General features: G+C 59.4%; 1 protein-coding gene across 3 annotated transcripts in view; it reads right to left on the reverse strand.

Annotated features, from left to right (window-relative positions):
• The window catches only part of ATP8B3 (ATPase phospholipid transporting 8B3), a 69,215-nt gene that overhangs the window by 22,525 nt on the left and 31,376 nt on the right, over positions 1-15,314 (reverse strand). For all 3 annotated transcript variants that reach the window (XM_075903242.2, XM_075903241.2, XM_075903240.2), the window contains exons 6-12: positions 14,840-14,901; positions 14,044-14,116; positions 13,852-13,922; positions 10,430-10,512; positions 8,587-8,745; positions 5,725-5,813; positions 2,399-2,592 (exon numbers count right to left, since the gene is read on the reverse strand). In XM_075903242.2, the coding sequence (XP_075759357.2) occupies positions 2,399-2,592; positions 5,725-5,813; positions 8,587-8,745; positions 10,430-10,512; positions 13,852-13,922; positions 14,044-14,116; positions 14,840-14,901 (731 nt within the window). The remainder of the gene's footprint in view (positions 1-2,398; positions 2,593-5,724; positions 5,814-8,586; positions 8,746-10,429; positions 10,513-13,851; positions 13,923-14,043; positions 14,117-14,839; positions 14,902-15,314) is intronic.

Raw genomic sequence — 15,314 nt, forward strand, 5'->3', positions numbered from 1 at the left:
AACGCATCTAGAACTAAAAACTAGTTCGAACTAGCGTTTTGCTAGTTCGAACTAGCAAGTCCACATTGAGTGGACTCTGAACAGGGCTTAAGGATGGCCGGAAGCAGTGCCGGCAGGGCATAAAAGGAGGACTTAGAGCATGGAGATGCTGTCTCAGGCTAGCCGAGGGCTGCGCTTAAAGGGTCCCGACCCCCACCCCGGACACACAGTTCTAAGGGGTGCCCCGCTTGCAAAGAAGTTCTGGCTTGGAGTGCCCTGAGTGCCCACACTGGGCACATCACACCACTCGGCCATCAGCCCGGCTGCACTTGCCGCAGGCTGCCATCTGGGGAGAGGGAGTAATTGGGGGGCTGCAGGAGAGCTTCCACCCCCAGAAGCCCGCAGAGCCAGCCCAGTCCTCCCCATCGGGGGCTCGTACCCCATTCCTCCCTCACCTCCTTCCACTTACCCTTCCCTAGCCCCCCTTCTTATTGATGTACAAAATAAAGATAACGTTTCTTCCAACATTGACTCTGTCTTTATTGAACAAAACTGGGGGAGACTGGGAAAAGGAGGTGGGAGAGGGGAAGAGAAAGGCTGGGAGAGGGGAGGGCAACTAACATGATCAGGGGTTGGGAACAGGTCCCAGATGAAGAAAGGCTACAGAGACTGGGACTGTTCAGCTTAGAAAAGAGGAGACAGAGGGGGGACAGGATAGAGGTCTCTAAAAGCAGGGGTTGGGTGGAGAGGGTGCATTCAGAAAAGTTCTTCCTGAGTTCCCATAAAGAAGGACTAGAGGACACCAAAGGAAAGGAATGGGTAGCAGGCTTGAAACTAGTAAGAGAAAGTTGTTGTTCTTCCCAAAGCAAATAGTTAACCTGTGGAACTCCTTGCTGCAGGAGGCTGTGAAGGCTACAACTAGAACAGAGTTTAAAGGGAAGTGAGATAAAGTCATGGAGGTTGGGTCCATGGAGTGGTATTAGCCAGAGGGTAGGAGTGGTGTCCCTGCCCAATGTTTGTGGAAGGCTGGAGAGGGATGGCACGAGACAAATGGCTTGGTCACTGTCTTCGGTCCATCCCCTCCAGGGTCCCTAGGGTTGGCCGCTGTTGACAGACAGGCTACTGGGCTAGATGGACCTTTGGTCTGACCCAGGACGGCCATTGTAAGCTCAGGGCTCAGTGTCGGGGGTCTCAGTGGACCCCCTTGATTTTCATGCACACCTGGTCCTGGGTGGCCAGGCTGGCAGCTCTCCTGCCCTAGACAGCCACTTTCCTGTGCCTAGTGCGGAGATCGTGGACGAGGTCCACGATGTCCGCACTAGCCCAGGAAGGTGCCCGCCTCTTGCGGTCCAGGGCAAGCTCCCGGGAGCCGCCAGCCTGGTCCCGGCAAGAGGGGGAGGGCTGGGGGGCATCGGGTGGGTGGCTCTGTGCCGTGCCAGGTGCAGGGTCTGCTAGCTGGGTGCTGGCAGGCTTGCACCTGGCACGGGCACCGTAGCCAGCCCGTGCCCCTTTAAGGGGTCCGGGGCCGGGAGGGGGGCATAGAGTTTCCCTGGTGTTGGCCAGAGTGGCCACCAGGGAAACCTGGGGAGGGCTAGCCTCCCACTAGTTCGAACTAAAGGGCTACACAGCCCTTAGTTCGAACTAGCTAGTTCGAACTAGGCGTTAGTCCTCGTAAAATGAGGTTTACCTAGTTCGAACTAAGCGCTCCGCTAGTTCGATTCAAATTCGAACTAGCGGAGCGCTAGTGTAGCACCTATTAAAGTTAGTTCGAACTAACGTCCGTTAGTTTGAACTAACTTTGTAGTGTAGACATACCCCCTCAGGGTCACATCCAGTTCCTATGTTGACCAGCAAAGGCATGAGAGCCAGGAATGCTCAGCCTGGCTTGGCACCTCCCTTCCCTCCTGTGGGACTCAGTTTCCCCACTCTGTAAAGTGGGGGAAAGGACATTGATTTCACTGGGGCAGGGGAAGAGTCAGTAATGAAGTTATGGAAAGTGCTGAACATCCCCGGGGCTGTGTCTGAACCGTATTTCGGCTCCCGGCCCTGTCCTCTGAATCACCGCCCATCAGGTAGCGACCAGACATTATCTTCATCGTCACTCGATCGCCGCCGCCTGGCCACCATTCCGGACCACATCGCCCTCCCACGCGCATCCCTGGCGCCTTGCATCGGCGGCTCCCAGAGCGCGGTACTAACATTAACGACTCTGAGCATCGCCAGAGGGTCTGTGAGCGAGGCCAATGTCACTGCCACCCTCCTTCTTTCTAAGGATAATCAAACAGGGGAGACGTGCTCCAAATCACGATAGAGTCGGGGGAGAACCCAGAGGCAGCCTGGCCCCCACGGCAGGCTGAGCCTGGAGGCTAAGACACAGTGGCCTGTCGGAGCAGCACAGGCCCCGCCCAGTGGCTCTTACGTGATGTACATGGCCATCGGGATGATAATGCTCAGCAGGATCATGAAGCCCCAGAAGGCGAAGAAGGCCTGCTCGGCGGGGCTGGTGGTCTCGTACAAAGCGGAGAGGTAGCTGTGCTCCTTGTGGAACTTCACGGCCCAGAATCCAGCACCCACGGCGAGGCAGAACGACGTAATGGCCAGCATCACGAAGATCTGGGGGGGGGGATAGGCAGTTACATTAGTGCAGACAGGCATATAACTCAGAGTGTGAACGGAAAGCTCTAGCGTTACCCCTAGAGGCCAGGCACGTGCGTCCAGTTCCCACGCCCTGCTCAGACCGATGGCCAGATTGGATATCAGGAAGGAATTTCACCCCAGGACAGATTGGGGGTGAGTCTGGGGGGTCTTCGCCTTGCTCTGCAAGAAGCCTGCAGTGTGGTCACCTTTTGGGATCATCTGGGTGTCCGTCACCTAATCAGTTCCCTGCCGTTGCAGGGGCTTGGTCGCTAATGGCCCCGGGTCTCTCCAGTTCCCACCACAAAGACTGACTAACTAAAGTCTCTGCGCTGAGTGAAGGATTTCTGGATGAAAATTAACTGTATGAAGGGACCAGACTAGAAGATCAATGAAACCATGAATCCTGGTGTGACGGCGCGTTGGGGTTTTCCCGTCTCCTGCACCCCCGTAGTGGCACGGACAGACTCCAGCAGCCAGTAGAACAGGGGAGTTTATTGCTTCTCCAGGATACAGCACAGCACAGATGTCATCTGGTTCCAGGGCAGGCCTCGGATGCCTCAGCCTCCCCTTGAGATGGGGGAGCCTGGGCCCCTAAATCCCAGCCCGTTGCCTAGGCTGCTTCAGAAACCTAACTCACTCACTTCCAGCCCTGCCCCCAGGGCTCCTCTCCCCTTCTTCCCATTGTTCCGCTCCCTGGGAGATAACTGGTCAGACAGGTTCTTAGCCCCCTTGCATAACGACTCATCCCCTGCCCTGCTGGGCTGTGCTGCAGCCAGTGGAGGTCACTCACAACCCAAGCCTAGCAACCAGCAAGGTACCCCCACTACGTCACACCTGGGACAACCTGTGTGGACACATAGGATATGTCTACACTACCACCCTAGTTTGAACTAGGGTGGTAGTGTAGACATACCCTTATTCCGGTATAAAAGGGCTGTTTTCCCACTACCGTAGGTCACTTGGGAAGGGGTTTAAACTAAACCCATAAGAGCCACTGCTATACCGAGAGACGTGTCCACACCAGGGCGGGGGGGGGGGGGGGGTTATACTGGTATAACCAGATCTCGAGCTTTGTCATGGGGTGGGGGGCCGTAGACGGGCGGCTCTTGGGGGAAGAGACTGTCTTTTTGGTCTAGGTCTGTACAGCGCCTGGTGCACCGATGCACGAGTGGGCTCCGCAGTGCTCCATCATACAATTAAAATAACAATATCCAATTACACAAACAATACCAAAGGCATCTCCAGGGCAGCTCCCGCCCAGTTGTGAGAGCTCAGGCGCAGGCCTGCCCCTCTGTACTCACACAGCGGAGGTGCAACCGGGGCCAGTTTGGCAGAGCACCAGGAGAAGCTCGTTTCACGTGCCGGCCCCTTCTCTCAGTGCACCTGGGGAAGGAGCTGGCGCCACGTGACCACCCCCAGACCCTCCCAAGGTCCACAGAGGGGCGCCTAAGAGCTACGCACTCAGCAGAGGGGAGCACAGAGCCAACGACGCACAGTGGCTAGAACAGGAGAACGGCGAGCGCTGCCTTGAAACAGGAACGTCCGTCAGACAGGAGGCAGGGGAGAGGGGATGGTCATGTGCCAGCCTACTGACGGGGGGAGGAGCAAAGGGCCCGGAGATTCAAGGGGGCCGGGAGCTCTCGGCTGCTGCCACTGCTACTGCAGCAGGCAGAGCCCCGGGCCCCTTTGAACTGCTGCCGGAGCTCCGCGCCGGGCACTCCGTGAGCCTCTGAGGGGTGGGGGAGGGGAGGTGTGCTGCGGTCTGACTGCCGAGCGTCCCCCCCTTCCAGCGGTGCAGAGATGCCTGCCCCCTACTTTGCCCTGGGGCCCACAAGCTGTCAGCTCCCCTGGTCCTGTGGTTAGGGCCCCAGGAGAACTGGGTTTTGTCCCTGTGCCCCCAAAACCTTGGGGCCCAGTCACTTCCTTGCCCTCTGGGGGGGGAGCCTGTTTCGGCTGCACTACGGTGTGGAAGAGCGCGGAGGCTCTGTCACTAGCCAGAGACCCTGTCATCTCCGAGGTAAACACGCGGCAAGGCCCCGAGGGAGCGGGTCTCCCGCCAGCCACCCTCCAGGAAGCGCTGTTGCGCCGAGCGTGGAGGTAAATCGGCCTGAAGGGTCATTTGGTTGGAACGTTGCAAACACCTGCCGAGCGGTGCTCAGAAAGCCACCGCTGGCTCGTCTGTAGCTGCCAACGTAGCAGCAGCAGCACCAAGGCCGGGGCCACCGCGGCTCGTCTCAGCGGGGAAGTACTAGAAGCAGCTACAGACAGGCCCGAATCTGGGCTGCGGAGGGGGCAAAGGGAGCAGTTGCTCCGGGCCCCGGCCATTTAAAAGAGCCAGGGGCTCCCAGCTACTCCTGCGGCAGCAGCTGGAGCCCTGGGCCCTTTAAATTCCCACCGGAGCCCCATGTGGAACAGTTGGGGTGGCACTGAGGGATGGGGGGGGGAGCCTAGCCCCGCCCCTTCCTCCGGAGGCTCCACCCCCTCCAGTGCCTGGAGCTGAGCCCCTCCACCTTGACCAGGGCCCGGCAAAGTCTGGCACTAGCCCTGCCAAAGACCTTTCTTTGGCTCTAAACAAAGGGCCAACGGAACGTGACAACGCGCTCTCGGGGGCGTACACCCCCTTCGTGTCAAGGGAGCGAAGCTGATTTAGACTTCCTCAAGACCTGGTCTCATTTAATGTCGAGTGCCATGCCGGGTCAGGGGCTGGTCTCTTTGCTAGCTGAGTGGGTGGGCAGAGCACACCAGGACCAGGGCAGGCCTGGCCCTCATGGGAAACGGCCAGCATAGCAGGTGCTGAGAACGAAACCCTCCCTCCGCAGAACAGGCCCGGCAATGCAAGTGTCCCGGCCGCCCCAACCGCAGAACCGGTGGAGGCTGGAGGAGAGGGAAGGAACTGCCTCTGGCATCGGTCTCTCTGCCGCGGTGCCGTGGGCGAGGCTGACGTCCAGCCCTAGGGGCCAGACTGAGAAGCGCCCAGCAGCTTTCAGATGGTAACGGCTGCCCCGGCAGTGAACTGGCTCCCCCCAGGAGATAAACGCTCCCCCCGCCTGCCTTCCCCTCCGGACCGGACCCGAGGTCGCAGCTCAGCTGCAGAAGGGACACACTCACGATGATCACCAGCCTGTCCATCAAGCGGTCCAGCTTGGTTTTCTTCATCTTGATCTTCCCGCAGTTTTTCATAATTTTGGAATCAAACCCTGGGTGAGACATTTTAGAAAGGAAAATAAAACGCGGGGCCCCAGCAATTGTTCGGCTGCTGCAGGATCATGCCGGCTGCATCGCATCCGCTTTGCTCTCCAGACGGAGGGGAAAGCCTGACGCGTGCCCCGCCAGGACAGGAACCCACTCCTGGAAAGCTCCTTCCACCGTCCCACAGCAGGGCCTCCTAGTTTCATTCCCAGCTCTGCCACTGACTTGCTGGGTGACCTTGAGCAAGTCAAGGCACCTTCGTGCCTCGGTTTCCCCATCTATAAACTGGGCATAGCTATGTTTAGCACTTCATGCTGTCATCGGCGAGCACCAGCGACAGGGAACTCTAGAAGTGTTACTTGCGCATGGATGGCCAAGCTTTGGATTGAAGGGCTGTGGAAGCCCTTGCCAGCAGCATGTGTGTATGGGCTGAACCTCTCTAATCCGGCACTCTCTGGTCCGGCAACCTCCGTGGTCCGGCATGATTTTAGTTAGTCAAAGTCCACTTCTCATGGGTGTGGCCAAGTTTATCACGGTCCCATAAAGTTTTACAGCCACCAGGCCTAGCTCTCAGCATTCTGGGCTGTTGTTTAGCTCTAAGTTACCCCTCCAGGTCTTCTCAGAGCCCAGCAAGCAGGGGCAATGTTGATGATGCTGCTAGACAATATGGGCCTCCCATGGTCCGGCAAATTCTCTGGTTTGGCGCCGGTCAGGTCCCGAGGGTGCCGGGCTACAGAGGTTCAGCCTGGGCCTTAATGTAAACAAAAATCTGGCCCAGGGTACCGATGGCATTTCGAGTCTGCCCATCCCAGCACTTTGGTGTAAGTCAAGAGAAATCCCTTGTTTCCGAGGACCCTGCAGTAAACACCTGCCACTGGCCAGAACCGTTCTCACCCCCAGGGTCGGGGAGACCCAACCAAGAGCTGCAGAGCTGGGAGCCCATGGAGCCCTCAATCCCACCATCGCTGTGTGACATCAGGGGACGGGGCAGAAGCATTTAGAGCCACCCGGCCATAGGACGGTCCAGGGTGGCTGCCCCATGCTCTGAGCTTTGGGGGGGGCCGTGGTGGCTGCCTATGGACAAGACCTTGGGGATTATTTGGGGCTGGTGGCCTGGTGGGGCAGCGGCAGGGGTCAGCCCTTCGCCCACCTCACATTCACCATGGGGATGGAGGAGCTGCCAGCCCCCAAGTAATCTCCCAGGCCACATTGCTTGGGGGAGCGGGCTTCGGACAAGGGGTGGAGCAGGGGTGGGTGGGGCAGCGAGAGGTGGGCTTGGGGAAGGGTGTGGGGTGTGGGGTGGGGCCTGGGGCCCTAGCAGGAGGGATTGCCCCAGGTCCTGTGCCCCTTTAGGGATGGCCCTGGAAGCATTAACAAGAGGTGTCACCTCGGCCCCTGTCATTACGGCCGGGATTTAAGGAGCTCTCCAAATGGCGGACGAACCTTCACAGAGTCAAGCCAGCGGGAAGTTTCTGTCTCCTGCCTAACACGGGCCATAGATTCCCCCGGTAATTCCCGTCTCAGGCCCCTATCTTGTGCCTGAGCTGCAGCACAGTTCTGGAAAGTTCCCGCTCTTGCTTTAAAGACTCCGTGATGGAGACACCAGGGCACCCTGGGGTCAGCAGGCCCGCCGGTTGACATAAAAACATGCCTTATTTCTAGCCTGAACTGATTCCCGCCCATCCACTAGCCACGGAGCCTTGTTATACCTTTGTCTGCTAGACAAAAGCAGCCCTCTGCTATCAGAAATCTTCCTTGGTAGGTACCTGTAGCCCAGGATCAAATCATCTCGTACCCCCTCGCTGACACATGGATTGGGTTTCCTAAGGCCCTCCCTGAAAAGCAAAATTCAAGGGAGCTGGAGGATGTTTATGTAACAGTCAGTAACCTGGGGCAGGTGTTTGCATGACCAGCAACGCGGCTCCCATGAATGAGAACAGCACCTGCCGTTACTCTTGTTACAAGAGCTACCACCAGTCCGCGGGAGAGGCACCGGGAAGGAACGTCCAACCGGTCTGGATACTATTTTGCAATGCTCTGGCGGCTCCTCGGCACGTGTGGAAGCCACGCACCTGCATAGTGTGTGAACGGGGTGCCGGCACCGTGGGAAAAGGAGTGAAGTTTGGCTGAGGGGTTAAAAACAGAGGCCAGGTCTACGCTAGGGGGAAAGTTGATCTCCAGCTCAGAGAATAGCATCCTGGAATCGATGTACAATAGGTTGAATTTCCTGGTTGAATTTCGGCATCCCCACTGCAAGAGGCCAAGGGGAGAAACTCTCCCGTCGACTTCCCTTACACCTCATGACCTGGTAGAGCGCCGGAGCCAACAGGGGCATGATCTGCAGTCAATTTAGAGGGTCCTTACTAGACCTGCTAAATCAACCCCCGGAAGATGGATCTCTGGAGCGTGGATCTCCTGGCAAGTGGAGACAAGCCCTGGGGGACTATTCTGCTTGCAGCAAGTCGAGTCCTCCAGCAACAGCCTGTGGTTGGGGCTTCACAGGAAGCCAGGGACCCATCTACAGCTCTGTGCTGCCCCAGCCAATTAAGCTAAATAACTGCGGGAGAGAACTAGGCCTCTCGGGCCCATCCAGTGAGCAGCATACACCCTGGCAGTGCCTTTGGCCGGCTGCCTTCAAGGGAGCTCTGCTGAACGCATTTCAATGGTGCTAGGGCTGATTTACCCCAGCTGGCCCATTGTGTCTCTCTGCCCTTTTGTCCCTGCCCCCTCCAGGGGCTGGGCAGGGTGGCGCTGGGGGCTGCGCAAGCCGCTGGCACTCACCCGCATAGATGACGAGGCCGTAGCAGACCTCGGTGTTGCGTATCCGGCAGCCGCGCAGCAAGATCTTCTCGCTGTCCAGCGAGTACTTCTGGCCCCTCCACTCCAGTGTGCCGATGAAGCTGTGCATGCGGCTGTTGGGCTCCTCGCAGGTCACTTTCCCTGGGACCCAGACGGCAAGGACGGTCTGCATCACGCCTGGGCTTTCTGGGGAACAGCCTCCCCCTCCACCCAACCCCTGCCTGAGCACGGGCTTTGGAAGAAAGTCAGGCTGGGGAGAGAAGGGACTGGCCCAGGGACCAGCTGCAGGAGGGCCTGTACCAAGGGGTGGCAGTTGGGGGGGGTGCTGGGACATGGGAGCATGAGCTAGCCCCAGTGATCTCACGGGCAGGCCTTAGGCATCAAAGCACTGGTCAGACATGAACCCAGTGGTCCCCAACGCGGTGCCTGCAAGCGCCATGGTGCCCGCCGGGGCATTCGTGGGCACCCACCGACAACCTGGGCCGGCCCCGCCCCCGGCGCATGGGAGGCGCCGGCCCCAGGCGCGCGACACGCACTGGCGCTGGGTGGGCGGCGCTCAGGCGGCCCCAGCCCCGGGGCACATGCGGGCGCTCAGGTGTGCGGTGCTCGAGCGGCGCCGGTGCCAGCCCCAGGCACGTGGCTCGGGCAGCAGGCCCCAGGCACGAGTGGCCCCACTTCCCGGGTGCCCGGGAGCCTCTAAAGGTTGGGGACCACTGCATTAACCCCTTCATCCGCAGAGCCCCAGCTTTGGGGTAGCCCCAGCTTTGGGGTCCTCGGCATTGTCTCGCGGGTCACACTGAGGCCACCCGGGAGTGGAGCAGCTGGGAACAGAACCCGCGGAGTCCTGACCCTCACGAGCCATTGACGGTCTTGGCTGCGCTGTGGGCAAGAATGAGGAGCAAGGACCTGGGGACATGGCTGAGGACAACTCCTGAAAACACAGACCTAAGTCCAGGGGGAAATGGGTGGGGCTTGGCCCCAGGGGCGGGGCTTCAGGCGGAAGGGGCGGGGGCTTTCCCCAGCTGGGCTTTCGCCTGCCGCCCACAAAGCAGGGGTTGACTGTTTTGACCCCAATACGCAATGTATCGTGTTGGAGTCCAAGTCTGATCTCGGTTATGCTGCTGTAAATTCACCGCAGGCAGAGCAGTCCGAGGGGCACAACGCCCACCATGACCTCCCCTTGTGTCTCTCTAGTCTGGAATCTAGCTGGTTCCTTCACCGCAGCCTCTGAGAGCCCCTCTTCTGGGAAGGGGCCTGCAGGGAGCCAGGCGGAGCCCTCGGGGTGCAGAGCTGGCCGGGGCGGGGGCTGCACAATATAGCCCTTGCAGCCTCAAGGCCAGGCAGCAATGGGACCACTGCCTGGCTCCACCAGCTCCCACCCCCTGGCACCAAGAGGAGTGAATCTGGCCTCCCACGGCAGGTCGGCAGGTTTTCAGTTCTAGTCTCTCGGGGGGGCTATACTGTCCGTGGCATCTGCACCCCCCCAGCCGCGCCTTTCGCCCTGCGCGACAGCAGCCACCTCTCGGGCTTTCGCTCTGCTCCGGGAAGACACACAGGCTGTGGGTGTTTCATGGTGGCAGGGTGCTTAAGTAACTATCCCCCCTGCGCGGTGTCTGGATTGCAGCAGGCGAGGTGGGCCGGTCTGGAGCAGCCCTCAGGCCCCAGGGGACTCATCCCCTGGACTCGCACCAGCTGCAGAAAAGATTCTGTCTCCGGCACAGCCGAGCTTTGCTCTTCCTGCCCACGGCTCCTAGCACCAGCAGGGCTGGAAGGTCCGGGAGGGGGGGGGGGGGAGCACGTGTCCTGTCTCCTGTGGGATACTCACCGTCAAAGGCAGCCATGCTCGCCTCATTCACCAGCTCCTGGTGCGTGGCCAGGAGGGCCTGTCTGAACTTCAGGTTGGTTTCCCTGAAAAGGAGAACAGAGCTGAAACAGTCCCAAGGGAAATGATCTCGGGATCAGAGTGGGCCACGAGCTAAATAATCATCAAGAGTGTGAGACGGATGCAAACAAAAACCCAGTTAACGCCACTCTGGGCTGCGTTAGCAGGAGTGTTGCGAGCGAGACCCGAGGAGTCGTTCTTCCGCCCTGCTCCGCGCTGACTGGGCCTCAGCTGGAGTCTTGTGTCCAGGTCTGGGCACCACATTTCAGGAAGGATGTGGAGAAATTGGAGAGGGCCCAGAGAAGAGCAACAAGAATGATTCAAGGTCTAGAGAACAGGAGCTAGGAGGGAAGATTGAAACAATTGGGCTTGTTTAGTTTGGAAGAGAGAAGTCTGAGAGGGGACATGAGAGATTTTTAAGAGCAGGTTAGACAGACACTTGATCTAGATCAGTGGTCCCCAACCTTTGGAGGTTGCCGGGCGCCAGGGGGTGTGGCCGTTCGCCCGCTGGGCGCCAGGGGGCGGGACCCCCCATAGCCGCGCGCCTGGGGGTGGGGCCCCCCCATATCAGCGCGCCCGGGGGCGGGGCCACCTCCAAGAGCCGCGCGCCTGAGGCCGGTTTCCCTCCCCCCAAGCGCCGCGCGCCCGGGGCCAGCGCCCCACCCCCAAGTGCCACGCACCCAGGGCCGCCGCGCCCTCCCTCCAAGCGCCGCGCGCCTGGGGCCGGCGCTCCCCCCCTCCAAGCGCCGCACGCCCGGGGCCGGAGCTCCCCCCCAAGTGCCACGCACCCGGGGCCAGCGCCTCCTCCAAGCGCCGCGCGCCCAGAGCGCTGGCGGCCAATTCACGGCGCTCCCGGGGCCGGCTCCAGCACCATGCGTGCGCCACGTGCCCAGGGCCAGGCCAGCCCCGAGCACTTGGCGGGCGCACACGAATGCCCCCGTGGGCGCCATGGCGCCCGCAGGCACCGTGCTGGGGACCACTGATCTAGATGGTGCTTGGTCCTGCCATGAGGGCCGGGGACTGGACTTGATGACCTCTCAGGAGTCCTTCCAGGTCTATGGTTCTCTGAAAAGCAGGGGAGGCAGTGACCACTCCCCTCTTGCAGGGGCTCTTGATCTTTCCAGACTCCTGGGCCCTGGCTGGAGCCGGATTTGTCTCACATATCCCAAGTTTCACCTTGCTTGAAAACGCCTTGCTTACAAAATCAGACATAAAAATGAAGCCAAAGCAACGGGGAGTCCTGGGGCACCTTAACGACTGACATGCTTATTCAATGTATGACATGTGTTACATTTATTAACACATTTATGACATGTGTTAAGGTGCCCCAGGACTCCACGTTCGTTTTGGTGATACAGACTAACCCAGCTACCCCCTCTACACACAGTGCAGCGTTACAGCACTCTATCACTGAAAAAAAGGGCTTGTTTTCTCATGTTTCCCTTATCATTATCAAATAAATCCAGTGGAATATGAATATTGTACTTACATCTCAGAGTAGCGCATAGAGAGCAGTATTAACAAGTCGTCGTATAGTTCGTACTGACTTAGCTGGTGCCTTTTACGTGGCCTTGTGTAACACTAGGCAAATATGCATTGATGTACCCACTGGAAGACCTCTATGAACCCCCAGGGGTACACATGCCCCTGGCTGAGAACCACTGCCCTATTGTGCTATGGCTGGAGAAGCGGGCGAGGGAAGTGCTAGTAATTACTGCGCTGCAGGTGCCTTACGGTAGCATCTAAAAGCCCCAGCTGAGATCACAGTCCCTGCCCCAAAGAACTTACCCTCTAAATGCACCAGACAGCCTGGAGGTGGGGAGGGGGGAGCAAGGATCCTTATTCCCATTTTACAGACGGGGAACCAAGGCCCAGAGAGACAATGCATCTCTGAGGCCAGGCTGCGGATGCTGCAACAGTGAGACCAGGGTTGCGGGGGTGTCCCAGGAAGGGCTCTGGCACAGGGCTGAGGGGCAGGTTTGCAGGTGGGCTGGCCGGCCGGGGAAGGCTGCAGATACCGGTGGCACAGACACTCGCACAGTTACAGTCACACTGAGCAACAGCCGTTCCTGTTTGGCCCTGGGCAATTCCCGCACAGCTGGGTTTGTGTTCCTGTTGGTGGTGCACACTCAGGTATGTCTACACTACAGAGTTAATGCGAAGTGCCACTGTAGCGGAGACATACCCTCACGTGCTGCGGCACACAGACAGGCTGTGTCTACACTGGGCCACTTATTCCGGAAAATCAGCCGCTTTTCCGGAATAAGCTGCGAGCTGTCTATACTGGCCCTTGAATTTCCGGAAAAGCAACGACGCTCTACTGTACAAAATCAGCCGCTATTCCGGAAAAACTATTCTGCTCCCGCTCGGGCATAAGTCCTTATTCCGGAACACTCTTCCGGAAAAGGGCCAGTGTAGACAGCCCAGTAGGCTTTTCCGGAAAAAAGCCCCGATCGCGAAAATGACGCTCGGGGCTCTTTTCTGGAAAAGCGCGTCTACATTGGCCACAGATGCTTTTCCAGAAAAAGGGCTTTTCAGGAAAAGCAGCCTGCCAATGTAGACGCTCCTTTTCCGGGAAAACTGAAAACGGAATAGTATTCCGTTTTAAGCAGTTCCGGAAATTCATGCCAGTGTAGACACAGCCACAATGTATTCCACACATGAATGGAAGTGATTAGAGGGAACACTGGAGGCCAGCCCTACTGCTTGGGCCTCCCTCTCCAGCCCGGAGCCTCGTCCAGAGACCAGCCAGGCTCAGGTAGCGTCTCTCATCTGGGCCCCTCCTCTCTGGCTCTTCCCGCCCCCGTAAGTCCCACGCCGGCCTGCCCTGTGTAAGGCAGACATGGCTGGTTCCACAGTCCCTGAGGCTGCTGCCGTATGGCTCCTGCTCCCAGGGCTGGCCTGACCATGAGGTGACCTGAGGCGGCCGCCTCAAGGGCCAGACTGCGGGGGGAGGGGGGCGACATTTGAGGTCCCTGCCTCCGGTGCCAAAGTGTGGCAGGCCAGCCTTGCCTGCTCCCCAACTGAGCCCAGCCTGGTTCGGGCCCATTCCTTCACCCTGCCAGGGGAAAAGACGTACAAAGGGAAGAGGCCGGGCAGGATACACGGCCCCTGCTTAGCCAGGAGAAGGGGGGGTACGCAGGGAGGGGGCTGACGGACGTTGTAACCCCCGCTTTGCAGAGGCAACACACCCCATTTTGAATTTGGGGTGCCCCTCTTCAGAATCCCTCGGGGCAGCGCCCACCCCACCTCTCAAACCCAGGCCCAAAGTGCCCCCAGCCGGGCCCCCAGATACGGAGGCTTCAGGATGTTGGCCAAGGCGTCTCTGGTCCCAGCCGGTGGCTGCAGCGCCTCCCTCTCCTTACCCATCGATGTCGGCCGTCTCCACGTAGCACAGGCTGCTGGGCTCCGAGCTGGACAGCAGCAGCAGGTCGGCCTTTCAAAGCAACCCAAAGAGACAGGGCCTCAGAGAGGTTTCCCGCCGAGGCCCCCTCCTTCCCACGCCCCCGCAGGACCTCTGAGAGAGGGGCCCGGCCCACCAGGCGGGGCAGGCTCACCGGGACGACGCTGTCCTTGCGCAGGCAGACGATGTCCCCGACACAGATGTCCCGCCATTTCTGCCAGCGAAAGCTGCCAGAGAAGAAGGAGCAGCTCAGAGGGCTGGCCCGGGTCACTGGTGCCGAGCCGACAGCCCTGGAGGCCTCCCTCCACGAGGCCAGGGCAGCTCAGAGTAAGTTTCACTACCACCTCCCCGGCACCTCGCCCTGACCTCCGGGGCCCTCAGTCTCTGTGGCCCGTCCAAATCCTTGCACCCCGGCGAGCCTGCCAACGTGGGGCCATGAGCCCCCCCCTCCCCCCCAGTGCCTAGCAGGCAGTCATCGACGGCAGTGCCAATTGGCCATTAATGACCAGGGCTCAGATGGGACGTTTCAGTCCCTTCTGCGCCCTTCCTGCTCCAGACAGGAGCAACTTCAAGGCAGGATGTCACTCTGCAGCGCCCCCTTTGGGCATCCAACTCGGCCCGGGGAAAGGAAACGCTCCCTTAGGACAGAGGGAGGGTCACGTGGAGAGCTCAGATCCCACTTCTGGGCGGGGCTGGGATGAGTTAACGCCAAGGATGGAGCAAAGGAGGCCTGCCCCAGGCTGCGGGGAGGCGTCTCTGTGCGGAGGAGCTGCAACACAACCACTTCCCTGAGCACAGCTGCTAAACGGGGGAACCCTCTGAGCTCAGCCTACAGCCCAGAACCACCCCCCACCCGCCGCGTCTTCAAGCACAGCTGGGAGGAGAACGTGGTGGCAGAAAGAGAGTTTTCATCTCTAGTTTCCAGCCGGAGCTTTCTTGAGGCCCCTAACCTTTTCCCCACCAAGATTTCGCAGGGCGTGCTGTTGATCACCCAGTCACTCCGATGTCGGGCCTGCAGGAAAAGGAGAAAAGACACAGACAGGCCATGCGGTGCTTCCCCATTCGCCAGGGAAAACATTCCTGTCCAGGAGCTCCGGCTCCCAGCAAGGTGTGACAGCTCGTGGCCAGGCTGCAGGCATTAGCCAAGACCTGACAATTGCACAGCAGGAGGTCGGACTAGTTCACTTCGTGCGACTCACAATAAGGGTGTGTCTAGACTACGTGGCTCCGTCGACGGAGCCATGTAAACTAGTTTACCCGACATAGTCAATGAAGCGGGGATTTAAATAATCCCCGCTTCATTAAAATACAAATGGCCGCCACGCTGTGCCGACAATCAGCTGATCCGGCCCAGCACGGCAGTCTAGATGCAGATCGGTCGACATGGAAGCCTTTGTCAACTGCTCCCTTATGCCTCATGAAACG

The sequence above is a fragment of the Pelodiscus sinensis genome, chromosome 32, assembly GCF_052426305.1.
Source record: "Pelodiscus sinensis isolate ZL-2025 chromosome 32, ASM5242630v1, whole genome shotgun sequence".
NCBI classification, from domain to species: domain Eukaryota; kingdom Metazoa; phylum Chordata; order Testudines; family Trionychidae; genus Pelodiscus; species Pelodiscus sinensis.